At 42.2% G+C, this 21,192-nt stretch overlaps 1 protein-coding gene across 3 annotated transcripts in view; it reads left to right on the plus strand.

The window, feature by feature from the left end:
* Positions 1–21,192, plus strand: part of CAMSAP3 (calmodulin regulated spectrin associated protein family member 3) — a 165,823-nt gene that overhangs the window by 132,526 nt on the left and 12,105 nt on the right. For all 3 annotated transcript variants that reach the window (XM_089661279.1, XM_089661280.1, XM_089661281.1), the window contains 8 exons: positions 3,192–3,249; positions 8,759–8,796; positions 8,912–8,984; positions 9,082–10,915; positions 15,737–15,870; positions 16,084–16,337; positions 16,438–16,540; positions 20,340–20,458. In XM_089661279.1, coding sequence (XP_089517405.1) covers positions 3,192–3,249; positions 8,759–8,796; positions 8,912–8,984; positions 9,082–10,915; positions 15,737–15,870; positions 16,084–16,337; positions 16,438–16,540; positions 20,340–20,458 — 2,613 coding nt within the window. The remainder of the gene's footprint in view (positions 1–3,191; positions 3,250–8,758; positions 8,797–8,911; positions 8,985–9,081; positions 10,916–15,736; positions 15,871–16,083; positions 16,338–16,437; positions 16,541–20,339; positions 20,459–21,192) is intronic.

The following is a 21,192-nucleotide window of genomic DNA, read 5'->3' on the forward strand; positions in this document are numbered from 1 at the left end:
CCGCTCCTCCCACATCCTCCTGCTCTCTAGCTCCCTTGTCTCCTCCTCCCATGCTCGTCTCCAGGACTTCTACAGAGCTTCTCTCATCCTCTGGAACTCTCTACCCCAATTTATCAGACTATCGCCTACTCTGCTCACTTTTAGGCGATCTCTAAACCTTTCTCTTCAGGAAAGCCTATCCTGCCCTCAGCTAATAATGGAATCTTCTATTCCTCCTACCAGTCCATCCCCCACAGTTATTACCTTTTGTACCACCAGCCCCTTCCTCTTAGATTGTAAGCACCAAGGAGCAAAGCCCTCCTAACCCTCTTGTATTGAACTGTATTGTTGCTGTATTGTCTTCTGTTATATTGCAAAGTGCTGAGCAAACTGTTGGCGCTATATAAATCCTGTATAATAATAATGTTTAGAGAACAATATGTTGTGGCAGGTGCCAGAGGTAGTTTTGAATGTCAGGGTACCTTCCTATAATTAGGAGCACCTGAACAGGTGAGCACAATCATTGTGCAGCACTAGCAAGCAAGAAAAACGGAGCCCTCGTGTATAAGGAGCACATGGCTTCCACCTTGTACATATAAAACTAGATGTTATGTATGACTATATACAAAACAACATTAAAGCAGAACTAAACCCATTTATTTAACAGTTTCAAAAAAACTGTTACGTCCCTGACTCGCGCAGGGAATGTAATTGTCACATTTGTTTGTGCTCTCAGCCACACTGCCAATCCATCAAATGGCTGGTGTCATAACTGATCACAGTTGATCACCAAGGCATTTGAAAATAAAACTGAGGCTAAGATGGCAGATTCCTTGGCTGTAAAAAACAATAGGAGGGTTTTTCTCCACTTTAAAAATGTAATTAAAATCCTAAATATTTATAATCATGCGGAACTACTAATTTAGGTTCTACTGATTTATGGCCTGTTCACACCACAATTTTTTCCTTCCGGATGCATTTCTGCGTGCGCATTTTTGATGTGTCCTGGTGCGTTTTTTCTCCCTTTTTTCATCTCCACTAAAGATGTGCGTTCTGGTTCTTTTTTTATGCTTTTTGCCACGTTCCAGATGTGTTCTATACAGAAAAAGAGCAGCATGTTCTACTTTTGTTGACTGCACTGGAACGCACTTATCTGGTGTGAAGTGGTTGTAAATCATGACATGAAATATGAACAAAAAATATCCCCTCTATAGCAGCCTTTCTCAACCAGGGTGTCCAGGCACCCTGGGGTGCCTTGAGGTTTCTTCAGGGGTGCCTTGGCAAAATGTCTAAAAATTGTCCAAAACCTGTATACAAGCCAGCAAATGGAAAAAGCCTGCCTTTTAGTTACACAAAACCACAGGTGTGCACCGTTACGATCTTCTAGCTGCTGGCGTCCTGACAACCACTGACATCAGTTGATAAGGAGGATGTCAGCTGCCTGCACAGCATCCTAGTTGACCCTCCCCTGTCCCTCTCCATCAGTGCTGGGGACATCTTAGCTCAGTGATGGAGAAAAACCGGGGGATGTTGCTGCATTATATGAAACTATTAGAATAGTTTTTCACATTTTAGAATGGGGTTCCCTTTTAAAATTATGGACAGTCTAGAGGCACCCCATTTTAGAATGGGGTGCCTTAAGACTGTCCATAATTTTAAAGGGTGCCCCAGGACTATCCATAATTTTAAGGGTACCTTGACTGAAAAAAGGTTGAGAAACACTGTGTCTCAAATAAGAGGATTAAATGTAATTTCTGTCTGCTGCTTCCTTCCTCTACTATCAGCATGAATCACTTTTGACAAGTTTTCCTGACATCAGGGGAGGGACCTCCTGCACGCAGCCTGTGATTGACAACCTCAGCTCTGTTCCAGTGTGCTGTGTGAAGGAGTGTGTCCCCTTCCCTCCAATCTGCTCTCAGAGCTCTCCTCACTGAGGCTATAAATTCTAAATGTTGAACGGCTGTAGAGAAGAGAAGGCTGCACCTGAGGCTAATCACTTCACTGGTTATATGTAAGGGTTTACAGTCACTTGGAACGGTTTCCCAATACAGTTAGGCCTCCCGGACTCGGCATTTATGCGCCAACTGCTGCATGAATTCAGTGGAATCCTGCAGCTGGATTCACAGTTCATATTCAACTATTCATAAGGCAATGACAGGCTAACGGCGGCAGCGGCTGCAGCTACTGTGATTGCACATGGAGTGGTTACCTGAGGCTAGTGACCGTTGATCACCCTTGCAGCAAACAGTTTGCATCCAGGGGCAATCGTCTGTATCTAACCGAGAGGACTGCTCCATGTGCAATTACAGTTGAACAGGCTGAGTGGCCACATCTATCAGAATCAACCCATGAATCCAGACGCAGGATGCTGCTGACATTTTGCTGCAACTGGCACATAGATGCTGTGTGAATGAGGTCTGTTTAGGGAATCCGTTAAATCAGGATTAGTAGTTCTGATTTATTATAAATATTCTGAATGCACATTACATTTTTTTAAAGCTGTTTTGTGTATGAATGTGATGTCTTTAGTATTAAAGTATAACTAAAGGCAAAACCTTTTCTTTTGGATGAAGTGGAGATGGATTAGAACCCCTGCCTGTTTGTATTGCTGTCTGTGCCCCCGTTAGGGAGATTCCCCCTATTTGCCATTATCATTGAAAGTAAAAGAAAATCCCAGATTTTGGGTTGTCCCCAGAAAAGTAATAGAGAGGAATCTTTCAATGGGGACACTGGTTCTGATGACCTGGGGGTCCCCAAGGAATTCCCTTAATTTGTAGGGATTTCCACTCACTTCCTGTTTTGGCTATGGGACAGGAAGTGAAGGGAAATCTTTGAAATGGGAAAAAGATGGTGAAAAATAATCTGACAGGGGTTATAATCCTCCCTTACTATATCCAAAATGAAAAAAAAGTTTTGCCTATAGCTCTACTTTAACTGTCATACTTGCCAGTGAGTTTGTCAGCTGTCAATCATAATTTCAAGTCCTCATGTGGCATAGATGATCACATGTGTAGCACCATGGCTACTACAGATCTAAACAGGGGCTAAGATGGTGCTGTCCTCAGCTGTAAAGGATAGGAGGGCTTAGTTATCTGATTATATTTTTGTTTTTTTGCAAAAAAAAAAATCTTCTAAAGAAAAATGTGTTTTTGTAGTAAAATGGACTATAAATGTGATGCTTTTAATGTTTAACTGAATTGTTTGTCTTTTAGATTTGCAGTCAAGCCTAGAAAGCACCACACCCACACCTTCAAGTGCGCACAGTGGAGGGTACGTATTTTTTTTTTTTTGTCATCAAGTTTACAACAGTTACCTTTGAAAACAGAATTCATACCAAACCAAATCATGGATTTATTAATTAGTTCATTGGTCATTCTCTGCATTCAGGTAAAAAACCTTCTATGATCAGCTCCCCCCAGCCCCACCTAAATACTTACCTGAGTCCTATAGAGATCCAGTGCTGTGCCCAGGAGCAGAAGCGCTGGTCGTTCTGTCTCTCCTCACAGGACTCAGAGGAATTAGTGGGAGCCATTGGCTCCTGCTGCTGTCAATCAGATCCTGTGAGGAGGAAGCTGGGGGTGGGACCGAACCATGCTGTGTGTGTCATAGACACATATAGCCCGTCTTGGGACTGAGCCTGTACAAGTGCACCCATAGCGAGCGGCTTGCTATGGGGGCACTCGGAAGGGAGGAGGAGCTGAGAACGCTGATGAGAGATCCCAAAAGAAGAAATAGACCACTCTGTGCAATACCGTTGTACAGAGCAGGTACAGTGGAGAAAATATTTATTTTATCCCCTGCAGATTTTGTAAGTTTGCCCACTTACAAAGAAATGAAGGGTCTATAATATTTATCATAGGTGTACTGTAAATGATAGAGACAGAATATCAACCAAAAATCCAGAAAAAAAACACATGATACAAATGTTATAAATGAGTTGCAGTTCAGTGAGTAAAATAAGTATTTGATCCCTTGCCAAGCAACAATAATTCTGGCTCCCACAGACTGGCTATGTGCTCATGTGGTACATATTGGTTGATATTCTGTCTCTATCATTTAAAATACAGCTATGATAAAAATTATAGACCCTTCATTTCTTTGTAAGTGGGCAAGCAAAAACTGCAGGGGATCAAATAATTTTCCCCACTGTAAGTATAACATGCTTTTTTATTTTAGGAAACAAACTGAAGCTTTACAATCACTTTAAATTGTGGGAAGTGACATGCAAATAATTTAGTGGGTTTTAGCAGATATGCGGTGACTATATGGGCCATTTATTTTTCAGCTTGAATACAATTCAAGCCACAAGTGTCCCAGAAGACAAGTGAGATTTAAAAACTATGAGTCATTAAAGGCAATTTATATAGCACTGACAATTTACACAGTACTTTAGGATATGCACATTCACAACAGTCCCTACCCTAAAAAAGCTTACACTCTAAGAATTGCTCTCTTGCATACATGCATGCATGCATGCATACATACATGCATACATACATACATACACACACATACTAGACAACCTTCAGAAATTCCCAGCCACTTTAAAAAAAACGTATAAATAAAGGCACATTTAGGGATATTTTATCCAGAATCTGGAGTAGCTGTGCAAGGCAAACAACTTCTATCCACCAATTCTAACAGCAACACCCTCATCCTTGTATTCTCCCACCTATGCTCTACCTTACACCTTTTTTCCTGTCTCTGATCACAACTTTATCAGCTTTACGCTCTCCCTGTCTCCAAACTCCCATGCCTCCAACCAGCAAACCGTTACCCATAGAAACCTCCACCACCTCAGCCCTGACCTTCTTCACTCTGCTACTAAGTGCCTTTATGATAAAATTGCGCCCCTGTCCTGCCCAGACCTGGCCACATCTGCCTACAACAACTATCCATCATCTTCCCTGGATGAACTTGCTCCTCTCTCTACACAGAACCAAGCCTCGCCTGTCACAACCCTGGCAAACAGATGACACCAGAAGTCTCAAGAGAGTGCTCTTGGGCGAGCATGGTGTAAAACTAAATCCCTGAAAGACTTTGCCCTCTACAAATCCACCCTTCTCAAATACAACTCCGGCCTACACGCTGCTAAACAAACATTCTACAAAACTCTCATCAAAACCCTCTCATCCAATCCTCATCAGCTCTTTTCTACCCTTAATTCCTTACTCCTCCCCCCACTGCCTCCACCAACCAACTTACTTACTGCACAGGAGATTGCCAGTCATTTCGAGAACAAGATCGACACAATTCGTGATGAGATCTCTAGTGTAAAGCTTCCTCCTCCAACCAACATACCAGGCCCAACACCACACTCAACACTCTCCTGCTTCGACTCTGTTACCACCGAACTCCTTTCCAAGGCTCACTTCACCACCTGTCCCCTGGATCCTGTCCCCTCATGATTGTTGCGGCCTCCTTACTGCTCTATTCTAAACTCTCTAACCCACATCTACAACCTCTCACTCTCCATGGGCACCTTTCCCTCCCCGCTCAAACATGCACTGGTTACCCCCATACTTAAAAAGCCCTCGCTGGACCCCACCTGTTTTGAATAACTTAAGACCCATATCCCTGCTCCCGTTTGCCTACAACCTTTTGAGCGCCTTGTTCACAATCATATGAACTGCTACCTCACCAACAACAACCTTCTCAATCCTCTACAGTCTGGCTTCGCCCACAACATTCCACTGAAACAGCCCTACTAAAACTCACTAACGACTTACTAAATGCTAAAAGCAATGGCCATTACTCCATAGTCGTACTGCTAGACCTTTCTGCTGCCTTTGACAGTCAACCACGTGCTCCTCCTCAGTAAACTCCACTCCATCGGCCTCCGAGACTCTGCTCTCTCCTGGTTCTCCTCTTACCTTCCTCAGCGCATTTTCAGCCTCACATACAACTCCTCCTCCGCTCCTCTTCCTCTTTCCGTTGGGGTACCCCAAGGCTCTGTCCTTGGGCCCCTCCTTTTCTCTCTCTACACCTCCTCCCTGGGCCAATTGATAATCTCCCATGGCTTCCAGTAGCACCTCTATGCTGATGACACCCAGATCTATCTCTCCACTCCCCAATTCACCCCCTCAATCCCCTCGCGTATCACAAATCTAGTAAGTGATATATCAATATGGATGTCACACCACTACCTTAAACACAATCTTTCCAAAACCACAACCTCCGCAACATTTCCAAAATCTACCCCTTTCTGACCAATGACACCACAAAACAACTTATCCACGACTTGGCTATATCCCGCCTTGATTACTGAAACTCCCTCCTCACTGGTCTACTGGTACACAGGTTATTCCCCCTTCAGTCTATTATGAATGCTGCTGCTCTCTGCCAATCCCTTCATTTGCTTCCACTAATCCAACACATAAAATTAAAAATACTAACCACGACATACAAAGCCATCCACAACACTGCCCTAGCTACATCACCAATCTCATCTGCAGATATCGTCCAAATTGCCTGCTCCGCTCCTCCCATGATATCCTCCTCTCTAGCTCCCTTGTCACCTCCTCCCACGCTCGCCTCCAGGACTTCTCCATCCTCTCCAACTCCCTATTGCAGTATGTCCGGTCAGCCCCCACCCTGTCTGCCTTTAGGTGATTTTTGAAAACTCACTTATTCAGGGAAGCCTACCCCACCTCCACCTAAGAACTGTACTTGAGCCACCTCCATCAGATTATCGCCTACAGCTATCACCTTTTGTGCCACCTCTCCCTTCCTTTAGATTGTAAGCTGCACGAGTAGGGCCCTCCTATTCCTTCTGTACTGAAATGTATTGTTCTTGTACTGTCTCCCTTATATTGTAAAGTGCTGCACAAACTGTTGGTGCTATATAAATCCTAAATAATAATAATTATAATCTTTCATTTTCAAAGCTTAACTAAACAATTGACCTCATCGACAGCACAGCCCTCTTACCCTCTACATCAACAAATTTGTAGAAATATTTTTAGGGATATAGTTACAACGATGTTCTAGGTAAAGTAGAACATAATAAGCTACCAATGGCCATGTTGGATAGAGACAGGATATTGGGGGAAGAGATCATCATATTGTTGATGCTCAAGAGTTTAAGGAGTCAGTGACAAATGATCCCAAGGAGTACAAGTTTAAAAGTTTGCGATTAACTTTTTCCTTATTTACTTCCATCTTCAGTCCATCTCAGGGGCGGACTGACAACTCATGGGGCCCCCGGGCAATAGGGGATCATGGGGCCCCTGTATCCTTGGCCAAACTCAAAAAAGCCTATGAAAAAGGTACCAGGGGCATCTCATGGGGCCCCCTACTGTCTTGGAAATTCGCTTTAACGAATTTCTCCTTACCGTGAGTACTCGCAGTTGGATGCGCAGAAATCCCCCATAAAGCTGTGTGAATCTCGCTTACCACGACTGCAGCCAAACTACACGATTCCTGCCCATCCAAATACTTTGGTCCTGTTGATTTGTAGGTGATGGAGCTCCGTTACCCTAGAATGATCACACGACACTCTAAGGCTGGTTGCAATCCACATAAGGGCCGGCTTTAGGCTCAGCTCTCTGTTTTTATTAAAAATACACACATGCCCCCCACATGAATAAAGTCAATCCCTCCCACCGAACAATACAATGGGGATTGCCTATACAGAGGATGTACATTCCAATTGGAGCATAGCCTTTCCTATTATCTATCACTGGTCCTCCCCCATGAACCTTCTGAGGTCAGCAGACTTCCTCCCCTTCCCCCCTATGAGCCATCTGAGGTCATATTTCCTGTCCTACTAGCTTCTATTGGTATGTAAAATTCTCTGCACAAGCACTCCCTAAAAATATCAGTCTGTACCTGGATGGGTTCGATACGATCTTTATTAAAACACATCCATCCAAGATACAGTTTCAAGTTGGTAATGGGTTGTAAGATATGCATAAGCCTACACGTGGAGTTCACACCGCTTGCGCATTGCGTTATGAAGCCCACGTGGTACCATGCTGCTGATATGTGGATACAGGCCCACGGTCTACTGACAGCAGCATTCGCATGGAATGCCGTGGTGGTATACACGCCGGTCTATAAGCGCAGATCTGCCATCTCATCCATTACCGAGCTGAGTACTGTAATACATACATTGTACATGCGCATGGCCCAATTGCAGCCTTCAGAGCTTTAATTAAGCCACACGAGAGACATATGAATAACACGAATACATGACACATTTAAAGTTCGACCAACAATACAAAATTTCCATGACACTACTGACCCTGGGCCCTCGGGCAGTGCCCGAGTTTCCAAATAGTCAGTCTGCCCCTGGTCCATCTCTTAACATTGTTAGCTATAGTCTGTAAATGAACTGTAAGGGCTGGGAGAGTACAAGGGATGCTAAGAGGAGTCGAAAGGCTGCCTATAGTTCATATAGTCTGCTTATAGTTCATACAGGAAACCTATTACCATCTTTCTTTCCTCTTGTGTTTTGTGGTCTATACAGTTAAAATATAGTTCTGCATATAAAGCGGACCTCATGCTGCCTCTTTTACTACATCCTTACAGTAGTTTTGTTACAATACATGACAGTTGTGTGCCTTTGAAAGAATGTATATGTAGTGAATATTCTGTTATTTAGATTCCGCTTGAGAGCACAGAAAACTCCCTCATAGCGCAGAGAATTTACTTAGCAGTCAAGAGTAATAAGAATGTTAGGGAAGATGCACTCTGGTGGTCACAAAATGTGATTAGGGAGCGAGTTTGAAATCAAAAACATTTGAAATAAGTATGTTTATCTTTTATTTTTTCTCAGGGGTTCTCCTGTCTTTAACTTCCGGCCTGGAACCACAGGTGAGTCCCGCTTACCACCACTATATTTTTTTTAAGGGTCGAATTGAATGTATTTTCTAGAATATAGCTGTATTGACATGAACGTTTTAAACCCCATGTTGTCCTTTTATGGTAGGATCTCTCCCTCACTCTTCATCAATGTCTCACATGGAAGGATTTGGAAAGTCCTGGGCAAAAAATCCATTAAGGTAGGTGTAGAAGTTCTCCATTGAAAGTGCTCTGAAAACAAAGTATACATTTTACACTACCCTAAAGTCCTGAACATATCTTTTTGTTTTCCTCCAGCTCCCCACTGTCCCAGGCAGTTTCCTTCAGCATACCATTTGGCCTTGACAGTGATGTTGACATTGTAATGGGGAACCCTGTGAACATTCTTCGTTCTGTCAGCTCAGATAGCCTTACACCTCCTGTGTATGCAGCCTCTTCCCCAAAATCCCCCCAGTGCATTACTCGGGCTTCCTACACCCCACCTGAGGATGCAGCTGAATTTCCAACACAACCACGCACCTTTAAGAAGGTCCCATTGACTGCAAAGTGCACCACAGACCTGCAGGTTCAGGAGAAACCAGGTGGTGGACAAGGAACACAGACAGAATTGCCCACCATTGAAGAAGCGCTGCAAATTATCCACAGTTCTGAGACTCGACTGCACCCAGAGGGAGCACCAGATGGATTTTACCTCCACTCACCAGAAGAGTCAAAGCCGTCTAAAGTAGAGGATGATATGGTCCCAAATTTAGGTGTGTACAGGACACATGATACATCTAGAAGATTGTCTAGAGATGACGATTCTGTGCTAAGAGATAATAGTCTGGACTCTGATGTAGATGAGAACAGGGCAAATCAAGAGTCCAGTCGCAGCTCTCTTAGCTCACAAGCTGATTCCTCTGCTGGATCAGGTACAAAGATGACAAGTTTTGCTGAACGCAAGAAAAAAATTGATGCCAAAGTTACCTCAGATGGTTCCCCATCTGGTTCACCCAATACGACCACATGGGCCCAAAAGGCAGAAGAGTCTCCTGTGAAGAGTCCAGCTTTAAACTCTGAGATGAACCAGCTTGGTGCCAGGCTTGAGGAGAAGAGAAGGGCTATTGAAGCCCAGAAAAAGAGAATTGAAGCAATTTTTGCAAAGCATCGACAGCGTCTTGGAAAGAGTGCCTTTCTTCAACTGAAAAAGAAAGAAGGGGAGGATGATTGTGAAGAGGATGATCTAAAATTATCACCAGATGAGGGCCTTCCTAAAGAGTTAGAAGAGGAAAGACAGATAAAACAAAACGAAGAAGAAAAGAATGAGAAGATGAATGATGGGTCTGTAAAACCTCGGGGAGAAAAACAAGTGAGCTTTTCCCCTGAGGTGACAAAAGCTGGACTAGATAACAATCTAGGAGACTATAATAAAGCAGTAGCAAAATTGAATTCAGCTCTATCATCTCTACAGTCGGATATGAAAAGATTATCTGACCAGCAGGAGAAGCTGATGAAGAAAGAGAGCAAAGCTTGGGTCATCCCAGCTCCAAAGTCCTCCCCTCCACCACATCGACCCAAGTCTTCACCGCCTACTAGACTTACAAGAGAGTTCCAAACTCCTCGTTCCTCATCTGCATCTCCTTCTCAGTCACCTTCACGAATAACTCCAAAGTCCCCCCAACCCAACACCAGAAGGTCTTTGCAACCTGCGCCTGTAATACCCAAAAGTCCCAAAAATACCCGACCAGTAGAACTAAAGCTTCCACCTCTCAACAGAGTACTGACTCCTCCCCATAATGTGGACACCATACCTCACTTGCGTAAATTCTCCCCAAGCAAAGTTCCAGTCCAGACTCGATCCTCTATACATTTTGCAGATGATACGAATGCAGAAGGTGAAAATGAGGAGACTTTGCCAACTAATGAAATCCATGGAAACAACTCGCGTCCAGTAGCTTCAGTGGTTCCTCAGAGTAGTGGCATTGGGCCACTGGCTGGGGAGGAGAGGGAAGGGAAGAGGAGCAGTTTGATTGAGATCCCATTGTCCGATCTGCAACCAACAGAAGAATCAGATTTAGAAGGAATGGACTCACTAGATGCAACTCCTGCAGAGGAAGGTGCAGCACAGAGAGGACTGGGATTCTTCTTTAAGGTGAGGCCATTGAATAAGCTGAGTTCCAGTTATATATCCTGAAGTTACATTTTAAACCTATCCCAATACAGTAATTCTTGGGGTCAGAAAGACTGAAGAGATGATTAGCGTGGTTAGGATTTTCCAGGGATCTGTTGTGTTGCAACACAGGTCCCCAGGAAATTTTTAAAATAAACCTGTGCCCGGACTATCCACACTAAAGTATTTACTTATTTGAGCAAGCAATAAGTTCACACACATATGCAAATTCGGATGCATTTTGAACGGCACTGATTTGCATGACATGTCAAATAACACAGTTTTCAGTGGAGGGCGTTCACATACATGCAGTCCAGCCACAGTGCAATATTGAAAAGGGTCCTGTGCATTTTCAGAGCAGTCCAGGTGCGATTTACAGCCTTACGCTTTACAGTTTGCATCAGAGTCACACCTGCACTACTGAAAAAACGTACTAAAAAAGCCATCAGAATCGTACCGCATATATGTGAACCAGGGATAACAGCACTTTAAAACAAGCTCTTATTTTAGCTTTAGGCATTGCGGAGACACTCATCTACAAACCTCACCACAGAGGCAATGAAATCGTGGCTTTTCCTATTTGTGTTCTATTGCAACATAATCTTGGCAGCCTGACAGCTCTCAAAAATAAATGCACAGCAGGTGTTTCCAAGCTGGTAAGCTGGCCATAGATGAGTCAAAAACTGAACAAAATTCATGTCCGTCATCAAATTGTTCGCTTTTTGCATCGTTACAACTGATGGAGTTGTATGACCTTTTTGTTTTTTGAATGTCAGAATGTTTGGTTCTCGACTCATTTATGACCGACCTTGGGAACGGACTAAACCTCTAGTTTTGCGTGTAGAGAGGTCAGGGATGGATTGTTTGTTCTTAAGCTCATGTTCCCCTTGTTAAGAATATGTGTATAATTTATATGACAAAAGTGCACTTTAACTGTCCTGCTCATTCTACAAATACAGAAGTTCAGTTCCCTGTACTTACTTTGTGGAAGATTATCTCCTACCAAACCTTTAGGGAGAATAGAATAGGCTGTAGGGGCATCTCTGCTAAAGAACTTGAAAAGAAAACCATTAAAGAGGACCCTCCACCTGTTTTGGAAACATACACGATGACAGCCTAAAACATAAATAAGTCCACCTACTGTACCGACCTTCATGCTGCCTCTCCTTCTCCTTTCATCTTTTTCATGGTGCCTCAGTGCTGCCTGTGCCCTCTCTACCACCTTTTATTTAAAAAATCCTTTCTGGGATCAGCTTGCAATATAGTCCTAGTGCGCATGTGCAAGATGAAACATGCTGTTAAAAAAATCTCAAGGAAAGGCTTTTTATAAAAAAAAGATTAATGAAACGTACGGCACATGCACTAGGTGAGCTGTCTAATGTAATGCGCTCTGTCTCATTTATGCCACAGTACAACAATATTGCGAGATTTCAGCTGAAACGCAGAGATGGATACTGAATTTTAGTATACTAGGGGAAAGGTCTGTTTAAAGAAACAAGTATATAATTGATTTTAAGTGTTTTGTCATCTCTGTTTTTAGCTTGAATATAATATTGTAGCACTGGTATACCGTCACTCAAAAGAAAAAAAAATTTATATATATATATATATATATATATATATATATATATACAATAAGTATAAATCAGCACACATATGTATATAAAATCCTCAGAAATCCCTTAAAGTCATATCAATATCCTTCCCCTGAAGTACTAATAAAACCTATATTCATTGAATTAAACCCAAAAACCCACAATTATAGTGAAAAAATCAAGACCCAAAGAGATTACCCAAAAATAAAAAATATAAAATATATATAAAAGAACAAAAATAAAATAAAGTCCCAATATGCAAAGTGTCCAAATAATGTGTCCAAACAAAGATCAATTTCTTGATAGGAAGACGCTTCCTACTCCACTGAAGAAGATGCAAATCAATCACAGGTGCTCTTCAAATACCTCAAAAAACAAAATCTCAACATAGTATATTACCTTTTAAATCCCAGAACTAAAGTGCTACACGTGTATCATGCAAAAAAAAACACTCCAGTGTCACAGCACTCATGTGAAAAGAAAATTAATAAATATCACTGCAAACTTATATATAAAGTGCATAATTACCCTAAAACAAACAGATTCCAGCTTGTAATCAACCACATATGTACAGAGTGTCCTTAGATTGGTATCCTCTTGTTCCTCAGGACCTCACAAACAGACCAGGAATCAGTATGTGAATTATAATCATATGAGGAGTTTGATGCTGTCTTGCTGATCTTATCGTTTTTATATGCAAGTGGCTACAATAAATTTTATATATGATTATAATTCACATACTGATTCCTGGTCTGTTTGTGAGGTCCTGAGGAACAAGAGGATACCAATCTAAGGACACTCTGTACATATGTGGTTGATTACAAGCTGGAATCTGTTTGTTTTAGGGTAATTATGCACTTTATATATAAGTTTGCAGTGATATTTATTAATTTTCTTTTCACATGAGTGCTGTGACACTGGAGTGTTTTTTTTGCATGATACACGTGTGACACTTTAGTTCTGGGATTTAAAAGGTAATATACTATGTTGAGATTTTGTTTTTTGAGGTATTTGAAGAGCACCTGTGATTGATTTGGATCTTCTTCAGTGTTTTATATATATTTATATATATATATATATATATATATTTACTAGTGGTGCACGAAAATGGAAATTCTTGGACTGAAACCAAAATGGCCAGTTTAAAAAAAAAATAAAAAAAAAATAAAAAAAATAAATATATATATATATATATATATATATATATTTTTTTATATATATATGATTGTATTATATTAAATTTTTTTAATTTAATATCATGAATATGAATTTATTTTCAGCACCTTTTTGGCTAATAGGCTGCTTTCCCACAGAGCAGTTTTTGCAGCGCTTTTTTTAAAAAAAAAGAAACGCTCAACAAAAATGAATCCCTTTAAATTCAATGTATGTGTTCACACTGATCTGTTGCACTTCCCTTGCAGTGTTAAATATCCTGCTTGCCGCATTTTTAGTGCATATTTGGTGAGATAAAAAAAAAACACACCAAAAACTATTGAGGCCTGGTTCATACCAATGCGTTTTTTTAGGGCTTTTTGCAGAAATTCACTACAGTCCATTTTTACGTAGTTTCCTATGCGGCACATTCACATCTATGCTTTTTTGAGCTGCTGCATTTTTGGAAAGGGTTGGGAACTATTTTAAAAGCAAAATGTTGTGTTTTTGGTTCAATAGGGATTCTGCAGAAAACGCATGTAGTGCATTTTTGCCCCGTTTGCTGCATTTTTGATGTGTTTCATCAAAAAACACGTCAAAAGTGCATGTGCAAAAACACAAAACACACTGCAAAAGTGACAAAACACAAACTGTATTGGTGTGAACCAGGCCTGAAATGCAATAAAAATGGATAAAAAATGCATATGTGTTGCTTTTCTTATGCTTTTTAATCTTGTGCAGCAACAAGTTGGGCAAAAAAATGCATCAAAATGTGCGTGCAAAGACGCACTGCAAAACCGACAAAAATCAAACTGCATTGATGTGAACCAGGCCTGAAATGCATTGGAAAACCATCAAAAACGCACACATGTTGCGGTTTGATGCGTTTTTATGAGTCACGTGACCTATGAAAAATGCACCTTAACATGGAAAAATCACGGCAACCATTATTGGTACCTTTTTTTTCTATTGCCAAAATGCTGATAACACTATTTTCGGCCGATACATTTCTGCTGCCGATATATGATATATCGGTATAAGTATAACTTACAAGGCGAGGATTCACTTATACAACAACCAGCAAACAACAAGCAAAACATTTGTGTATAGATATAAAAAACATTATCAATACCATTTTCCTCTTTTTAATAAGTGATCACATGCCCTCTGTTCTCAGCTGCATAAAGACCTTAGAGAGATGGGGGAGGAAAAGCCACAATACACTGATCTTCCCAGTGAATGGCTGTGTAGGGGAGCGTGTCAGTACTCTTTGGAGGAGAAAAGGCTGAGTTCTCAGCACAGCTAGAAGTTTGACCACACTTTGCTCTCCTGCCTAGTGTGGTCAGTTTTTAATAGGAAAGCAGCATGACAGGCAGGAACGCCAGGGATTGCACACAAAGCAAGCCATACAAAGAGAACAGGATACTTTAAAGCAGCCACATATCAGGAATATGACATTTTGACATATTATTTAAAGTGGTTCTGCATTAAGGTAAAAAAAAACCTTCAGTGTGCAGCTTCCCCCCCAGCCCCCCTTATACTTACCTGACCCTGATCTTGATCCAGCTATGTGCTCCCCCGGGTCTCTCCATCCTCATTAGCTCAGACACAGTGCCGGGAGCCACTGAGGGGGTGACACAGTGCTGGGCTCGGGAGTGAGCACGTATGAGTGCACCCATAGCAAGCGGCTTGCTATGTCATCACTCAGCCAGGGGGAGGGGCCAAGAACGCAGGCAGGAGACCCAAGAAAAGGAGGATCGGGGCCGCTCTGTAGAAAATCCATTACACTGAGCACCTAAGAATTACATGTTTGTTTTGTATTTTTGTTTTAAATATGAACGTTTACAATCACTTAAATTTTGCAAGCACTAAAATGTCATCAGATAAATGATATCCTGTTCTCTTTACTTTTTAAATATTAAAATGCATTAGTATTTCCTACACTGCTACTGTTTGGGCATTTGTCATCCATTAAATGTTCTATATGGAGATAGTGGAAGTTGGAGATGCAATTGATAGTTATAAATTTAGATGTCTTCCATTTTGGTTCCTTTAGGGTGAGGAGAGGACAGAGGTGGAAATGGCTCAAAGGAGAGCAGCCTTGCTGGAGAAGCAGCAGAAGAGGACTGAGGAAGCCAAAAAACGAAAACAGTGGCAGGAGGAAGAAAAAGAGAAAAAAGAGGAGGCCAAGTATGTTCTACCTGGGCAACATAAATTCCATTATCTTCTTGTCAAAATAAAAACTGTGGAGTTTCCAGTTGGAGTGGAGTATACTCTTTATGGACTAGCTAGAGGAGTAATATCTTGCAGTATATACGATTTTGGTGGATAATATGTTATACGTATTATGCTACTTCTTTCAGCTTCAAACATGATCATTTCAACCTTTTTTTATTTTTATAGTAAACAGCAAGAGGAGCAGCAGCAGCAGCAGCAACAACAGCAGCGGCAGCGCAAGGAGGAAGAGGCCGTTCTACGTCGTGGCGACTTCACAAAACAAGAATATCAACGCCGACAGCAGCTGAAGATCATGGAAGACCTGGACAAAGTTCTCCGTCAGAAACCAATGACTGTCCGGGCTGTTAAAAAGCCTCGACCCAAGACCGTCTTCCATGATGACTCGATGATTGCCCGAAGCCCTGTCAGAGGATTGTTGGGTAATGAGATTCCAGAAATCAGTGTAACTCATAGAGGTTCTTAGAAGTTGGCTTATAATGTATTTACAAAGAAAGGTCATTTTTTGTGGTCTGTTTTCAGGTTCCAAGCTGAGTAAAGTTTATTCTCAGTCCACCATGTCCCTCTCCACGGTGGGGAATGAAAATGGCAGCGGAACTATGAGGAAGTCCCCCAGATCTCCAAGGTAAAGTCCACCTCTGTGGACAACATATAGGGCAGGGGTGGTCGACATGTGGCCCTCAGAGCCCTCTGATGTGGCCTTCAACCTCAAACCAGGGAAGCGCCTGCCCAAGGTCGGCAACCTGTTAATCGTGATCTGGGCTTGCTCACCCACCTTCCCAGAGCAGCGGAGGAAGCAGGCAGCCACAGAGAGAGCAGGAGCTGCATAAGCCGATGCTTCCTCTGTACAGCGGGCTCCTGTCCCAGGCGGAGTGATATCAAGTGCACTTTGCCTGGAACCTTTCTAGCAGCCTGGAGAGTGATACCAGCAGAAACTGGAAGTGGAAAAAAGGTCCGTTTATGTATTAAACATCACATACACTGCACTTTTGCAATGGGTTTATTAACACCTATAAAAGGGTTAACAACTATTAGGCTGCTTTCACACTGATCCGTGAGTGCAGAGCAGTGCACCTGTGGGTTGTCTGCGGTTAGCGGCATTGAGCCATAGACTTCTTTTAATTCCTGCGGGTTTCGTGTGCTTTCTGAAAGCTTACCAAAACTCCTGAATGCAGGGGTGCACCACACCCACAAGAGATAGTAGAAGTCTATGGCAAAGTGCAGTAAAGCCACAAGTGCACTGCACTACACAGGTAAATCGCAGCACATGTGTGAAAGCAGCCATTAAGGGGGCTCGGGATAGTAAGGGCTTGTTTACATTTATGGTTTTAGGTAGAGGTGGGTACAGGGGCGGATAGACCATTTGGAAACTCGGGCACTGCCCGAGGGCCCGGGGTCAGTAGGGGGCCCCATGAGGTGCCCCTGGTACCTTTTTCATAGGCTTTTTTGAGTTTGGGTAAGGACACAGGGGCCTCATGATCCCCTATTGCCCTGGGGCCCCATGAGTTGTCAGTCCATCCCTGGGTGGGTAAAACCCCATAGTTGAGATGTGTTTTTACCACACACCCCAACCACTGGTGTAGCGTGAGGGGTCGCAATGGCAACATTCTGTCATTTCTGTTTTACACTTGTACACTTGGACAGGAGGGGTGGCATATACAGGAACCGATCTTCTTCATTTTTCTTTCTGCAACTGCTAAATGAATGATGAGGATTGGTATAGCTGGCACTCATCTTCCCCAATAATAAACTTTATTGAGTGAGTAAAATGTGCAAAATTGTAAAAGTTGCAAATTTATTATTAGGGAAGATGAGTGCCAGCTATACCAATCCTCATCATTCAGTTGCATCTGCGCTGGGAAGACACACAGATCCAGAGCACCGACCTTCCACCTCCATGGGGATTATCTCTGGGCGTAGCACCTACTTGCTTTCAGCTGCTGAATGCCGGCTTCTCCTCCTCTCCCTTCCGCTGGCATTCAACTGCTGCTGGAGGAAAATGTTCATTATGCTATTCAAAATAAAATAATAATATGCTGCATTCACACTTTTTGCCACATTGTTGCACAGTGTCTGTTATATGCTGCTATACATATTCAACAACGATCCTTGCAGTATGCAAGACCCATGGACGATGTTTTGAGGGGCTATTATAAAAGGGATGTGAATGCTCAATAAAGCACCCATGGAAACTAAGAAAATAAAATGCACCTCAGCATATGTTTTAGGCACTTGATGTTTAAAGTGGAAACTTTGGACAGAGGAAAGGATTAAAACCCTGGTACTAAACCTGTGGCCCTCAGGCCCAGCAGTCAGTATTTAGTGAGTTTTCCATACCTACATACTTTCTCGGGGATAGTGACCAAAAATATTTAGTTAAAGCAGCAATAAACCCAAAAACAAAAAATTATTAAATATCAGCTCACTATTAATTTTCTTTTCCCCCCCTTTATTTTCACCTGGTGATCTGGCCAGTAAGTTTATTTTTCAACTTCCTTTAACCGCTTCCCGTCCGCCCTATAGCAGAAGTACTGCTACAGGGCGGCACAGGTGCGCAAAACCACACATATATATATGTATATGTGATTTTGCACTTCCGGGTAGGGCGTGCGTGCCCTACTTGTGCTGCCATTCGCGGCCACGTCTGTCAATCACTGGGTCCCTGGCCAGTGATTACTCATCAGCACCCGGTGATTGCCGAGTGTCTCCGACATGGGCAGTTCTCCCCCCTGTCAGCTACTGCATTGCATGGCTGTGCAAGCACAAAGCAGTGTGCTTACAGTGAAGCACACACAGCACACTGTTAACTCTTTGATCGCCCCACATGTTAACCCCTTCCTGCCCAGTGCCATTAGTACAGTGTCAGTGCTTTTTATTAGCACTGATCACTGTATTGGTGTCACTGGGGATGTCAGTGATACCAAGTCAGTTCCCTCCAGTATCAGAATGCCCGCCACAGTCCCAATATAAGTCACTAATCGCCGCCATTACTAGTAAAAATAATAATTAAAAAAAATCCCAATATACATACACCACCATTTGTAAACACTATAGCTTTCATATAAACCAATTAATTTACACGTATTGGGATTTTTGTTAGCAAAGACAAGTTGCAGAATACATTTGGCCTACATTTATGACGAGGTTTGATTTTTTTTTTTAATTTTTTACTGGACGTGTTTAATAGCAAAAAGTCAAAAGTATTGATTTTTTTTTTTCTCAAAATTGTCGGTCCTTTTTTTTTTTTTTTTTTTTTTTTTATAGCGATCAAATACCACCAAAAGAAAGCTCTATTCGTGGGGAAAAAAGGACGCAAATTTAATTTGGGTGCAGCATTGTATGACCACACAATTGTCAGTTAAAGTAACGCAACGCCATAACGTAAAAAATGGCCTGGTCAGGAAATTCTCTGGAGGGCAAGTGGTTAGCAGACCAAGCTGTCCAGACAAAGTAGCAGTTAGACAAACCATGTACCACTGATGGGGTGCCTATAATGATCAGCTTTATGCAAAACCTTTATGGCAAAAGGAAAGAAAAATAGTTCCCGTAACGGCTTGATGGCTGGAGTTCAATTTGTTAGTCAAGTCCATTGTAATCTGCTAGTCCAACACTAACCTCCCTCCAGGACTGACACTGCCACTATCCAAAGGTGTCTGTTTTACTACTTCCTTTTACATTCAGAATGCAAACACCTTGAGATAGGAAGTATATTGCTGGCAGGATCACCAGGTGAAATAAAAGAAAACAAATGTAGCCACCATGTCTAAGGACTGGTGGGCTGCAAAATATTACATTTTTATTTTTCGGGTTTAATACTGCTTTAAATTGGATTCTTCTTTTAAATGATTTGTCTCTTTCACACTTCTTGACTTTTTCAGTGCTGTACATGGTATTTTTATTGTTATGCATTTTTATAATGGATCTTGCTGAGTGGAATACATTTGTTAACATTTTAAGGAGGCTGCAAGGTGTGCTGACATATAAAATGACTGTAACAGTGATCTGTAGCAGTCTCTTTTGTGACGTATCCCCAGTCTGACAATCTCTTGCAGCATGCTCCCAGTCTCCAGCCACTCCTGTAGCAGTCTTTGACCATCTCTTGCAGCCTGCCTACAGTCCTTCTGCTGTATTATGTCCAGTCCTTTACATGCATTACATACATTGAACATTGTGATTGGCCCTTTGGTGATGTCAGGGACTGCACTTGAGATTCCTATATCTAGTAAGTTGACCAGCACTGGATTAGCACCTCTGTCAGGCATTTATTGTTATCTATGTTCACCTGTCCCAGTAAGCACCCAGGCAGTAAGGGGACATAGAAAGCAGCATGTGTCTGACAGTTCAAAACTCTGAAGAAAAGTGTTTTTTTGTATAACCAGGTGATCTACACTAATAGACTCTGACTTTCTCTTTTATCCCCACAGAGCGATCTCTCCCTCTGGGCTCATGTCTCCCAGCCGGGGTCTCTTCACTCAGAATGGTGATAAGGATTGGGACACTGGATCCACAGCATCATCCCCTGCCTCCATCCCAGAGTACACTGGTAACCTACCTGCTCTTTCCCTCTCATTGTGCTTTGTTCATTATTGCTCTGCCAATGGCATTCATTCTAAAATAGATTTTTGCATTGCTATTTTCTTGTTTTTATACAAAATGTCTACAAACTGGGCTGCTGCCTATAACAGCCAACCAGACTCTATGTTCCTTCCTGTTCAAACAAAACTGGACTTCTCAGACCTCTCTTCAAGTTCTCTTCCTCTGTCTCTCCTTTTTTTGTTTTTAATCCAGTGAACACCAAAAAAAATAGGCTAAATGCCTATAGATACTGATGTGATTCGTAACCCCAAAGGGGGGCTCTGAATAAGCGTGAAAATAAGTGACTTCAAACAGTGCTTCACACTTTCCATATATCCACAAACATAAATCAACAGTGGATAGTCCACCCACCAACATAAACAAAAACCAAAAACTACAAAAAATTATTGTGTCCTAAAAAGTGAGAGAAATAAATAAATGAATGAATAAATAAATGTCCAATCTAAAAAAGTGTCCAGAGCCATCCAAATAGTGGAGGTGTACTGTAGTCCTGTGATCACCAAACTGTGCAACAGGGTACTATGAATCCCACTCTAGGTGCAATGGCCCCTCACCTCCATGCGGTGACCCTGCAGGGTCAAGACGCCTTAGACAATCAAATACCACCGGTCTGAAACGTGGACTCCCTCCAACGGATGTCAGGTCCACCGCCGTGTCAGTTCCCTCTCTGATGGCCAAGGT

This window comes from Staurois parvus, unplaced genomic scaffold (genome assembly GCF_062004578.1).
Source record: "Staurois parvus isolate SC_StPar_1 unplaced genomic scaffold, SC_StPar_1.0 ptg001328l, whole genome shotgun sequence".
NCBI classification, from domain to species: domain Eukaryota; kingdom Metazoa; phylum Chordata; class Amphibia; order Anura; family Ranidae; genus Staurois; species Staurois parvus.